At 36.1% G+C, this 14,152-nt stretch overlaps 1 protein-coding gene across 1 annotated transcript in view; it reads right to left on the minus strand.

Annotated features, from left to right (window-relative positions):
• cntnap3 (contactin associated protein family member 3) overlaps nt 1-14,152 on the minus strand; it is a 603,541-nt gene that overhangs the window by 465,483 nt on the left and 123,906 nt on the right. The window contains exon 2 of the mRNA XM_028804840.2: nt 10,901-11,011. Coding sequence (XP_028660673.1) covers nt 10,901-11,011 — 111 coding nt within the window. The remainder of the gene's footprint in view (nt 1-10,900; nt 11,012-14,152) is intronic.

A 14,152-nucleotide genomic window follows, 5' to 3' on the forward strand; every position in this document is an offset into this window, starting at 1 on the left:
CACTTTCAGAATATTTTCAAATTTATTAAAACACAAAAATATATACTGTATATAAAAAAATCCTTTTTAAAAACCACGCTTATATTAAGTTAAAAAGTGCACTAAAAAGTGAAAAATAAGTCTCCCATACATCACTCGTAAAATAAAAGCGTGGGCACTTTTGCTAAGATTTTAAGAAGTGTTTTTTGAATATTGATTGATGAAAAGCACCCACGCTTTTATTTTACAAGTGATATATGAGAGACTTATTTTTCACTTTTTAGTGCACTTTTTAACTTAATATAAGTGTGGTTTTCAAAAAGGATTTTTTTATATATATATTTTCAACTTTTTAGTCTTGGGTTTGTTTTAGTATAATTTTGTAATCAATATTTTAATACTTCCTTTAATATTTCTATCCGTTACTAGCGCCATCTATTGGTGAAATCTTTAACTATTCTTCATATGAAAATTTCATTTCTTAATTAACATGGATTAATTGATCAATTAGTGAAACGGATTATTGATTCATATATTGTCATTGGAAGTGAGTAAGTGTGCAAAATTTCAAGTCATTTGGACAATAGAAAGTGGGTTAAATATTGATTACAAGATTTGTACCAGACAACAAACAGGTGAAGTTAAAATAAGCGTGGTAAAATGAATTCTCTCATTTCTATAAATATTCAGACCCTTTGATGTGGAAGTCCAGGTTGTGGTCAGGTACATCTGGTTTGTTTTATTTTTCCATGAGATATTCTAGAACTTGCTTGGAGTCCTCCTGTGACAAACTGAATTGATTGGATCATCTAAAAAGATAGGTTGGCACAGTGGTAGCGCTGCTGCCTCCCAGTTAGGAGACCCAGGTTCGCTTCCCGGGTCTTCCCTGCATGGAGTTTGCATGTTCTCCCTGTGTCTGTGTGGATTTCCTCCCAAAGTCCAAAGACATGCAGGTTAGGTGCATTGGCGATCCTTAATTGTCCCTAGTGTGTGCTTGGTGTGTGTGTGTGTGTGTCCTGCGGTGGGCTGGCGCTCTGCCCAGGGTTTGTTTCCCTCCTTGTGTATTGGCTGGGATTGGCTCCAGCAGCCTATATTCCATATCATAGCATAGCATATATCATAGCAGTTCTTATGAAGTCCAAGGAACTTTCTGCAGACCTCTGCAATCAAATTGTGGTGAGCCCAGATTTAAACGCCATAGAACATCTGTGGAGAGACCTGAACATAGCATCCTCATGGATTCTGCCAGGAAGAATGGGATAAATTGACCATATCCAGCTGTGCAAAGCTTGTGGAGGCTTACCCAAAAAGACTCAAAGTTGTAATTGGTGCCAAATGGGGCTTCTACAAAGTATTGCATTAAGGGTCTGAATACTTCTATTTCGGTTTTTGATTTTTAACAGATTGGCAAACCTTTCTAAAAACATGTTTCCACTTTGTCATTATGGGTTATTGAGTGTAGACTGATGGGTATACATGGCAAATTCATCCATTTTAAAACTAAATCTACAACAGAGAGGTGTGCAGAAAGTATAGAGGTCTGAATACTTTCTGAATACACTGTAGCATAAACTGCAGGCTGTATAACCCAAATTTTGCTCTAAAGGTCAGAGCAAAAAAAGAATTAGATGTAACACTGTGGTTTACATTAAAAAGAATCTGCACAGGTAAGAAAAGGTATAGGTTTAGAGTAGAGGTGACCCTTAAAGTCTGCCCATAATAAAATAAAAATAGGATACACACACACACACGCATGCACGCACACACACGCACGCACACACACACACAATGAGTCAGGCAGCCTAGAGCTGCCAGGCTGGGAACTCCATGAAGCTGCTTGGTGTATTTGCTTTGTAACTATAAAGAAAGAAATAATTTTTGTCTCACTGTTATTTCTTCCCACTGCAGGTCACAATATGTGTGTGTTGATATATTGCAGGAAAGTTATGAAATATAAATGAAGATTTAAATCAGCTTAAATAAAAGTTAACAAATGAACAGGCAAATTGGTACACTGGTATATTAACAGGATCTTTGCATAAATAGTTTGTATTGTGGTCCTGCATTATATAAATTATCTATATAAATATTGTACATATTTTGCATTTTATGCAAGATGCCAGTGATATGATGAGAACAATGAGTTGAATTATGCATTGGTTAAGGATGAGTTTTCCTAGCATTACAATTGAGCAGCTCATGTCCAGTCGGTCAAATGTTCAGTTCATTACTTTATTTCAAACCTTAACATCTTTTTCTGTCACAGTTATACATGCTGTATGCATAAACCTGCCTTTATCATGACAATGAACCCATACAATTTCTGGATTACTGCTATTACGGGGATTACTATTATTACTGCTGTGTTAAAAATGTTTGAAGGAACGTGCTGGATATAAGCTGAGAAAAATGTTCTAAAATAAGTTATCATGAGAGTAAAAATGTGTAGTTGATGATCTGAAAATCTACTTCATTTTTTTACTAGTTAAAAATATTTTGGCAAAAATCAAATGCGTTTAATGTGGTAGCAGTATCCCCAGTCCCCACAGCCAATAAAAAGAAAAGATGCCAAAGGGAGTACAATATTAATATTCTTAAAATCACGCTTAATAAAACCCATTTGATTTCCTCATATAAAAAGGTCCACAAGACAGAATCTAGACAGGCAGGCAGGATACCAATCACAGCCTGGTCTTTCCTCAATTTTTTGATTGAATACTTTACAATAATATGTTTTAAATGCATTATTCATATAAGGAATGATATAATAAAAGTTATGAATAGTAACATAGTAGAAAAATCATGTGCAAGGCAGAGTTGCATGCCAGATGATGAACGATGAGATGACTGACCTTATTCTCAAGCTTATAAGGAGTACTATGCACATGAAGGAGTGTATAATTGGCTTTCTTTGAATGTAGTAAATTAAGTTGTGTCTGATAATTTAATTTTTATTGCCTGTCTAACTCCAGAATGAATTTCACTAATTTTTGTTGCGGTGCCTTGTTCTGTTCAGTAATTTATTGTGAGTGTGAAACAGGCTGACCTCTTATAAAAGCCTTTAATGCTTCTCACAGTAATTATGGAGAAACAGATCTTACAGTATATATGTTTCGAAATGCAGATCAGTTGAGTTTGATATATGTTCACAAAAGGCAGTTCTGGAATGTTATACAGGATCAAATCTCTAAGGTGACCCAAGGCAAAAATCATGTGAAAAAGACAAATCAAGAATGACATGTACATGACCTGAATGAAACTGACTGGATACTCTGAATTTGTAATGTGACATTATATTTCAATAAAAAGATGAATGGACAAAAATGGGGGGAAAAAAAGTGATTATCCTAAGTATACACACAACCTTGTTTTAGACATCTTGGACAGGGGCCTGATTTTGGAAGGATACATACAGTATAAGAAAGATGCATAAAGACCATACATATTGTGGAAGCCAAATGAATGCAATAATATTTGACAAAGTATAAATAAATCATCGTATCTTGAAACAGACCTTACTATGATCTGAACCCAATGCATAACATGCTACTAGATATGATAGTGGTGAAATGTTGGTTAGGTTTGGGAAATGGGGATTGGTGTGTCTGATTCTGCTTTGAGGAGGCTGGAAACAAGTATTAAAATGGAAGAACCTTCTCTGGATTCTGAGAAATCAATGATTTCCTTCAGATCACATACTTCATGTTTTGGGCAGCACTGATACTAGCATAGACACAAAAGCAACCATTCTGATACCATGTTCAGATGGTAAGGATTCGTTCTACACTAGCTGCTGTAAAATGATTCAGCCAACACAAGAAAAGAGGTTTGGGGGCAGCCGCCTGTATACTTGAAATTGGCTGCCAAATTGTTGCAAAAAGGTGGTTCAAATTGATACAGGTCAGTCCATAACAAGAGAACCAACAGTATAGAAAACATGGCGGTTATATATTTGGAAGACAGGAAATGAAGTCATCAGGCAGGCACCAGAAGTGACGGGGTCAGAACCAGAAGTGATGTCCTTGGGGTCGGAACCAGAAGTGGTGTCTTGATACCGGAACCCGGAAGTGACGTCATCAGACTTAAGTGGGATTTCCCATGATCGGTCTGCCAATGGAAAAGAGCAAGCACTCTGCCATCCACTGGTTTGTCGAGGAATTACCGTCTTTTCAGTATTTTAGCGGTCTCCCATGCGCATGTGTGCGACACTGCCCATAATATTTTCATACTAGTGGTCTGATGAACAGTATATAAGGATGATTTTACCAAGTTAAAGATGAGTTATGTAAAAGTATCGCAAGTTCAGAATGGTATGGTGGCTACTCATGTGCATATCCATTTGTACAAAAAACAACAACAACAACTTCAAAGTCTCTGTTGCAACAGGTACCGTGGATTCCATACTAGCACATGGGTCAGCATTCTAGGAACAGAATAACAATCTGCCTTTTCTTCTAGATAAACTGAGACTGCATACAATATTTTATTTACATTCATTTTCTTTACCTTTGCATACATTTTGTTGGTATTAAATATAGATAGATAGATAGATAGATAGATAGATAGATAGATAGATAGATAGATAGATAGATAGATAGATAGATAGATAGATAGATAGATAGATAGATAGATAGATAGATAGATAGATACTTTATTAATCCCAAGGGGAAATGGGCTGCTGTAATGCTTCCATTTCTCTCTTATATCAAAACACGTCTAATACAAATACATAGTTTCCAAAGAAACAGTATACTGTGAAAAAATTCTGCAAACCTATCGGCCCACTCAAGCTCATTTTCCTGTACTGACAGTCATGGGTTCAGAGCAGGAAGCAAACCTGAGTGACTCTAGTCCATTGTAGTAATTTATTTTGCACATTAAATAAAGGAAAAATGTATTTATTTAAAGCCTCTAAAGTATTCAATAGATATCAAAAACACCTTTCAACCAGTTTTGGGAAATGGAAATAGCTCAGTTTATCAAAAATTTGTAATAACTTGGAAATGGAAATTAACAGATGGCTTTGCAAATGGATGCAATGTACAGTATGTGTTTATGTATATTTTTAAGTGTAGAGGCATTCATTAAATTCAGGTGAAATTAGTATGTGCTATGCATTCCAGCTCTCTCATTTATTAAAGCTTTTAATGAGGTGTGAAATTGATGCCTGTTTTGCAAAAAAAAAAACAAAAAAAACAAAATTAAAATATAGTCAAGGAGAAACCAAACAACGTGCCACTTTTTTTCTAAGCAAAACATTATTTTTAACAGATGTTTCCCAAATTACTGGACTTGGGTCACTCCCTACAGCACTGAGGCATTAAACAATTGTCCTTTAACTACAATGATTCTAAAAATAATTTTCAATTATTTGATAAAAATGTAATCTGAAAATGAATACATTCATAGAATTTCCATATGTATGTATTCCTATGCAAGGTCATGAAAAGTCAATAGCTATTCAATTAGCATTGATTACAACTCAAACAGGAAGCCAGTCCAGCAAAGATCAGCGTTTAAATATATTTAATTTTAACATATAACTTAAAACATAACATTAAAATAAAACATGTTTTCAATTGTAAAACACCACATAAATATTTTGTTTCTCTTATCCATCTATTAGCCACTTAAGCAAATCTCAGAGGTTCCTGGTGCAACAAACAAACAAGAAAACAATTTACTACAGGCAAAAATTAAATCACCATATATAAATAGCATATTGAAATGCCATTTGTTAAAATGGGTGTACAATGGCATGTCCATCTGTTTCAATCATGGCGCGTCTTGTTGTCTTTGTTCATTGGCCATTCTCGCCCACATGTGGACCTAATGCTCGGGCATAGACACCGGATATTTTGTTGTTTTATATATATTATATATAGGAGTTTAGAAGTTACTGTTTTTTAAATGCAAGCAGCCCTTATTTCTCCTCTGTAAACTCAAACTATTTATAGTAGACAAGGACCTCATGTTGTCCTTTTATCGCAGTATGATCCAGTCTGTTAATCACTTTCAGTTTCATTGCATGGTTTAGTGGCCTGACATTTAAAAAAGCTCCAGCAGATTACTAAGCATGTAGCTAAAGTTATTGTGGCTGATCTGGCAAGTGTATGTCAGAGGACAATGCTAAAGAAACTGGAAATCATCTCAACTGATGACAGACATCCATTACATTTAGAACTTAACTTCAGTAAATCAGAAAGGGTAGTCACTTTAAAAACCCACACAAATCACTCCAGAAACCTTTCTTCATAGTGCCATAAAACTTTTTAATAAGGAATGTTAGAGAAAATGATCAAGCTTTGATATGAATCCTGTAACCATTTTTGTGTAAATATGCACAAACTGCCTTACTTTAACCTGTATTGTCTCTATTTGTTTTGTTTCTTTCTGTTGTCACACACATACGATTAGGAGATAACTAAAGGGCCTGAATAACAGTAATTCAATGCCTGACCAAGGGGTGGCGAGGTGCACTAATTGTCTCTCTCAATCCCTTACAGACCATTCTTGGGAAATCCCGCCCCGTTCCGGCGCCACCAATGACGTCACTTCCAGTCCCGGTACAGCTGATGATGTCACTTTCGGTTTCCGACCCTGATGACATCACTTCCTCTGCTTGTTTTTAAAAGCCACCATTTTAAGGCAGCAATTCAGTTCTGTTTTGGAGTCACATGAGTAACGAACTCTGACCAATTTACCTCTTTGCAGCCAGGATATAATATACGGGTGGCTGCCAAAAACCTTCTCATGTCTCATCGTGCTTTTTGTGACACTGTCTTGTTACTAGATGCAACCGAGAAGGCAAATGTCATGTTTTCCTGTGTAAACGTGACTAAATAAAGAAATCTCGAACCTTGAAAGCTTTCATTCTAAAGTTTTAAAAGTTCTATCAATTCTTATAAGAAACAAACTGTGCTAGTCATTTTTACCAGTTAATTAGCATTACAGTTATATCAATTAAGTGCCCCTCCTATATGTCAGTACATCCTTGTATTCTTTTTGTAACATTCTTTATTACACACAACTCTCTAACATTTCCATCTAATTCCGTCAGTTGTCAAATGTTTGATATTTCTTTCTGTACTGACCTACAGTAGCAAGTCATTCTGGTTCAGCAGAAGGTGAAACACAATGTTTTTTGCGATCCTATTGTATTCACAGGTCAGGTAGGTTCAAATGTGACAATGAAACTAGGTTTATTGTATTGTTTAATCAAAAGAATTTCTTAGGGGTATAACACCTGTACAATTTATGCCAAAATTATTGGGGGAAAAAAACACTAACTGATTTGGGTAACATATTTGGATTTTACACAATATTTAACTCTAAAAACTAATTATTTCAGAGTACATTTTTCTGTTTTATGCACATCATACCACTGTACTGTCTAGAATAACAAATAACAAATTCAGTGAATTCTCTCTTTTTGATTCCAGTGTTGCCTATAGGCACAACAATGACCAGCCTAGTGGATCTACCCATTATATTTATATTTATTTTGTACTGAAAACAAAAATGAGTAAACTACTATATATTTTCTCCCAGAAATAGTACATCCCTTCACTAGATAGAGAGCATTTAACATATTTCTTAATACAATGTGCCCTTGACTCTCTCTTTTCTATGCCTTTTACGAATGTTTCAGGCCTGTGACAGTAATTGGTACACAGCTACAAACAAAAATATACAAAAATAATTTTATTTTCCAATGATAATCCATTTTGAGCACTGTGAAAAACATCCCTGTCTCTTCTAATTTAGTATGCTTCAATCCCATTTACTCTAAGGTAACTATTCACAAAGGCCTCTTGCTATGGAAACATTGGAACTTTTCATAGAAATCTTCTGCCAAAGTGAAAATCCATAAAAGAATACATATGCAAAAAAATACATCTCGTCATATTTTAATATTGTTGTAATCTGGCCTTTTAGCAGAACCATCAGTCAAAAGGGTAAAGCCTCCATTTCTATTTTGACATTTGCTTTTTAAAGCAACATCCCAACCTGTTTTATTTTTAGGCCTCTGGACATCTTCAGAAAACAGTAAAGATAACATTATATTTCCTGAAGCTACTCATCCATTTTATTTCCTGCAAGTGTGTATATTTCTTCATTTTGAAACAGCTTTGAGTCTATTTTGAAGCATTGTTCTTGTTATTTTGTTTGTGTTTCATTCACACTATACAGTAGACAGAGTATGAAGTACTATACATATCACATACAGCAACAATTCCTCTGTAGTAAAGAGGGGGCTGAGTCCATCCATATGCATTACTAAAAGAGACTCAGGAATTTTATTTAAAAAAAACAAAACATACAAACACACAAGATAACCCTTCGGCAGCCCCTCTGCTGTTATTATCCACAATAAAATTGGCAGCATCAAATCAACTCTGTTGGTGGAAAAAAAATAGACAAGCAAGTTATAAAATGGATAGATGGAAGGCTTTACAAGGCTTTACAAGGCTCAACAGCAACCATATACAAACTTTTAGTGTTTATTTGATTCTAGTAATTTTACTTTCTACAGACATTTTATTGGGTACTACTGTCTCTTCAACCCTAAGCACTCCAAACTGATGTGGTAGCACAAGCCTTTCAAATGTAAAAGTTTTCCCAAAGTAAATGAATGTCTTTTGGAATAAATGAAAGCACAAGCCTGACTAAAGCTTCACAATACATACTGTTAATCAGTATACATGCATTACAGTCAAAAAAATAAAATAAAATCATGTTCCAGGTTTTTATTTGTGTAGTTTGTTCTCCAAATGTCTGGTTATATTTTCTCCTGGATGCTCATCTTTTCCTTCCACCCATCAACCCCCAAAAGATTTGCAGATTAATGTTAAATGGCGATTCAAACTTCCCACAATGTGAGTGAGGATGCCTTGCCACAGTGATGTGAAGATAGACGCTGGTGCCCCATGACTTTGAATTGGATTAAGCATCTAAACATACTTACATCTTTATACTGAAATAGCAAAGTTCTTCTGTCCAATAATTTATTAATTAATTTGCCTTTGGTGCCCAACCCCCAGCTGCAGCCAGTCTGCCACTCGCGTTGTGAAAAGGGGGGCTGAATGCACCCTAAGGAGATGTGGTTGCTCCTCCAAAACCCCCTCTTAAACGGTGATACAATGGGAAACAAATAGTTTTTTTTACTTCCTCTTTGCTCGATCAGTTGCTGGCTTGCTACTGCTTCTGTCGTACCGCATGATCTGCATCTCGTGCAGCTCTTCAAACATTTAACGCTAGAATTACTAGAGCCTACAAAAAAAAACTCGTAGATCTGGCCCACCTTAAATCCATTTGCACCTCTCCATCAGTGTCTTTTGTCCTGTAAATGTGCCTATAAAGACAAGCAGCCTACTAATCCATCCCCCCACCAAGACCAGCAGATCCCAGATAATCAAGGCATAAGCTGGAAGAACTTTGTGGACGTTCTGTGGCGGTGGGGAGGTGGAATAGCAGGCTGCTGGTCTTTATCAGCACATTCACAGGACAAAAGACGCTGATGGAGAGGTGCGATGGGATTTAAGGTGGGCCGGATCTACGAGTTTTTTCATAGGCTCTGGTAATTCTAGTATTAAAAGCATGTACAGCAGCTGTCCTACTCTTTGTCGTTTATTTCCGGACCCGGGCGTGGTTAAATTTCTTGGCACTCTTGGTTAAGTTTCATCTTGTGGGATGCGAGTTCTTGATACTTTAGTTCATAATTTAAAAACAGAATAAGAATCTGAAAATCTAACAACATCACATTAAAGTTCAATAAATTCTAAAAAGAATGATACCAAACATATATATGTAGGTTTTAAAATAAGCCTGAATTAAAGCGTGACAAAAAACATGACATAAATACGTGACATAAAAGCATTGCACAAAATCGTTGCACTTTTAGGCTTAGGATAGATATATATATATATATATATATATATATATATATATATATATATATATATACACATACACACTCCAGATTACTCTTACTTTTTTATTTATTTCTTTACTTGTAACTATTTCTTTCGCATCTTGTAAAGCACCTTCAGCTTGATGTTGATGTTGTTGTTGTAGAGCGTGCAAGGAAGGTTGTTCACTTGACTAGAGAGTGGAAAATTGCAGATTTAGGAATAGATAGTGTGAAGCCCAGGGCACGTGCAGCCATCCCAACCCAACACAGACAGGCAGAGAGACGAGTTTTGCACAAAAACACCTGGTTTATTTACATAAATCCAGCACACACAGTAAAGCACAGTCCCTTCTTTGCCGCCAGTCATTCCCCCTCCACTCCTCCTTAGGCTTTGTCCTCCTCCTCCCGACTCTGGCCACCAAGTGGTGGTAAATGGCACCTTTTTATAGGGCAACCAGAAGAACTCAAGGTGCCCTACGAGCTTCTTCTTCAAATGGGGCCCTGTAAAAGTTTTGGCGCCACCCCTGGAACTTCCATGCTCACAACCTATGACCCTGCTGCAAGCCAAGGGCTAAAAAGACTCTCTCCCCTGGTCCATCCATACTCGGGGCATCCCCACCGGGTAAGGGCTCCAGCCGTCAGCCACAACAGCTACAGGAGACGCAAATGCCATATGAGATCTCATTTTATAATCTAGAGCAGTGGTTTAGTCTAATTTGTGCACTCTTACAAGATTTAGCAATACTATTGAATACAAAAAAAATGTAGTGCTGTATTCTTATTTTAATTCAGTTTTAAAGCATACTTGAACAGTTCAGTTGTAATAGGAAAGAGTTTTGCATTTGCTTAACATAATGAGTTCCAGAATGTGGAACAAGCCCATGTAGACTACAGAGAAACAGAAGCTTGTTTAAAATTTGAAGTATCAGGAAAAAAATATAATGCACACCAGATGTTTAGAAATGGGTTCTCTTTCCATACTTTTTTGTATATACAGTATTAACTCACCATCTCGTCTGTTCAGCTTTGCATATCCAGGACTATGGCTGCTTGACAGCTGTGATGAACTATTGAAGGATGTTAGGGGTAATGTAGATACCAGCTGATCATCACAATTGTCTGTTGAGAAGAAAATAATTTAATTAGTGCACCGTGCTACCGATATGTATTGATTCACTCTGCATTACCAAGAGAGCTTCACCTACAAAGCTGCATGGAATCATACAACAATAATGAAACACCATTATGGCATGACACGCAAGATGTGCTGGAAGAACATTCATTTGATGTACAGTACTACATTATTTAAAAAAAGACCTTTATTCAATAGTATTTCCAGCATTCCATAATATCAAAGAAAGGTTTATCAAATATTTGTGTTTTAATTTTTCAAATCAATTTAAAATGTTAGTCATTTTCAAATCATTATTAATCGATTAATTAATAAAGACTCTTAACTTGAATGTCTTCTAAACCAACATCATTGGGTTAATCGTAAAGCCAATAATGCCCAGCATCTTCCACTTCATCATCTCCAAATCAACAACAACATTTCTTGGCTGTAATCCAATTTTCTCTATCCTTATACTGATTTTGGTAAAAGTATTGTCCTCTTTTTATCACTTCTTTTCACTAGTGGATGGTAGATCCAAGTGCTCTGTATCGATCACCCTTTTCTGACAATTTTCAAAACATCTTTATCCACATGTGTACACCTTGAGAAGTTAAAGCATCCATCCATCCATCATCCAACCCGCTATATCCTAACACAGAGTCCAGACAACACAGGGCACAAGGCAGGAACAAACCCTGGGCAGGGTGCCAGCCCAACACAGGACACACACACACCAAGCACACACTAGGGACAATTTAGGATCGCCAATGCACCTAACCTGCGTGTCTTTGGACTGTGGGAGGAAATTGGAGCACCCGGAGGAAACCCATGCAGACACGAGGGAGAACATGCAAACTCCAAACAGGGAGGACCCGGGAAGCAAACCCAGACAGCCGCACTACCACTGCGCCGCCCAAGTTAAAGCATTCTACACATAATATACACATTCTACAAATTATGCATCATAAATTGGGGGCTAATTTAATTTCCTACAAAAATAGCACAGCACATTCTTTTCTGGTGCAAATTAATAAACTGGCAGCCATATTCACTGGGCAGTAAATTGCAAACTTGCAGAAAAAAAAGGCAGCAAGTTACCAAATATCCAAACAAAGTGTTATAGTGTTGCATGCTCAAAACGAACTACCTCATGAAAATAAAAGAAAGTGAAAAATATTTTGAGTCAATCACTCTACCTGTATAGTTTTTGGGAATCTCATAAGATTTTGTCATATGTAGATTCATTTCATTAATTTCTGCAATTGTACTGACTGCACTGGCTGGCAGCAATGTAGAATGGACATTAAATCAGTCAGTAAATAATGCGATATGTTAACACATAACTGGATCCTAATCAAGTGATGTTAACTGGTAGTAACACAGTCATACAAGATCTCATAACCAGAATGTGAAAATATAAATACACAATCTTGGATAATCAGGAAATTTAGGACATTAACCTTTACATTGTGACAATAATGACATCATATAACATATACTCCCTGCACTTGTTTTGTTATACTTGTATCTTTTGTGAAAGTGTTAATTTGATATTTGGACTTCAGGCTTCACACATTATACACTTCATGTCGACATTTTGTCAATTATTACTAAAACATGAAAAACGTTTCTGTTTTAACTATGTGTTTGTGTAGATTGTTATAGACATGGAACACACATGAAATGCATGTATTCCAAGTAATGATATTTACCCTATACAACTTTGGGCAACTCACATCAGGGAAAACAGACTTGAGCTGAGAGAACTTTCTGCGGTGGTTGGGAGCTTGCTGCTTGTGTTGATCAACACATTTACAAAACAAAAGACGCTGACGGAGAGGTGCAAATGGATTTACAAGTTTTTCAATTACAAGTATTTTCGTAGGCTTTGGTAATTCTAGTGCTAATGTAATTTTGCATTTTTAATCTTTATTATGATAACATAGTTTTAACATCATTTTGAGAACGTTTTTTACCCAGTGCAGTGCTATTTTAAACTTGTTTTGCTTTACCACAGGTCCATTGCCAGTCATCTGAACATTGATGCTGCAATGTGTGAAGTCATTATGGACGTTATTTAGGATGGCAGTACAATAATTACTTTAGATTATCTTTTTGATATTTAAAACAAACTCATCTTGAGTTTTCTAAATGATCCTTTATAAGGAACTTCTTTCTGCTAGTTTTGGTTTTGCGTTTGGCTGTTCTCTTTTAAGCACCGAGTTTTTGGGCTTCATTTTGCATTTACTCAGTAGATTCTTTTGTCTTCTTATTTTTACCTTTTGCCTGCACATTGACTAAATGTCAAATCTTTCTTCCAGGTCTGTGGACACTTTCTACCTCAAAATTAACATAATTAGAGTACCATGTGGTACACAAAGGTAGATCGACTCCTCATCACTGCAAAATTAAAATCTAATTTTCAAATATGTATGGAATAACAGTACACAGAAAGGCAACCACAGCAACTCTCAATCCTAGACACCATAGATACTGTACATTTATTCTGAGACAGCATGTGCTTGCACAATGGAGGAAATGTAGCATCTCCAGAGAAAACTTATGCTGTCATAATATGAACATGAAGATTCTTTATGGGACCAGTGAATCAAATATAGGACCAAGCATGATGACACCTTTATCCTCTGCCACCTATCAAAGTAAAAGAACAGATTTACAAAAAAAATCATTATGTATTAAATAAAATCAGAAATCATATGTCTGTTCTGATTCCTGCCACACTAAAAATAGCAAGGTCACAAAATATAGACCTGCCTTCTCCACAGGTCTGAATACTCTGAATAGGCCTCACACCAGGCAGCTTAGCCCCAAACTAAACATTTCAGGCTACCATCAGGCACAGACCGAACAATGGGGCTAAGGCTTTTTCAAGTTCCAAATCTCCAAAACATCCAAAAGGAGAAGACGAAGACCACAAAAGTTTCTTTAGGTTTAAAAATTTCTTTAAAAAGAAAAAATCAAAAGCTTATTAAAATAAGGGTACTGTAACAGGGGGAATTATGTTTTGCCAGCAAATTAGTTTATAAAAATTAGCAACCTTTTACTGTACTTTATAAATAAAAGCAAGGGTCAAAAACAATTAAATCAAGTCATCAAATAAAACATTGGAATCCAAACCAAGCAAT

The sequence above is a fragment of the Erpetoichthys calabaricus genome, chromosome 7 (assembly GCF_900747795.2).
Source record: "Erpetoichthys calabaricus chromosome 7, fErpCal1.3, whole genome shotgun sequence".
NCBI lineage: Eukaryota > Metazoa > Chordata > Cladistia > Polypteriformes > Polypteridae > Erpetoichthys > Erpetoichthys calabaricus.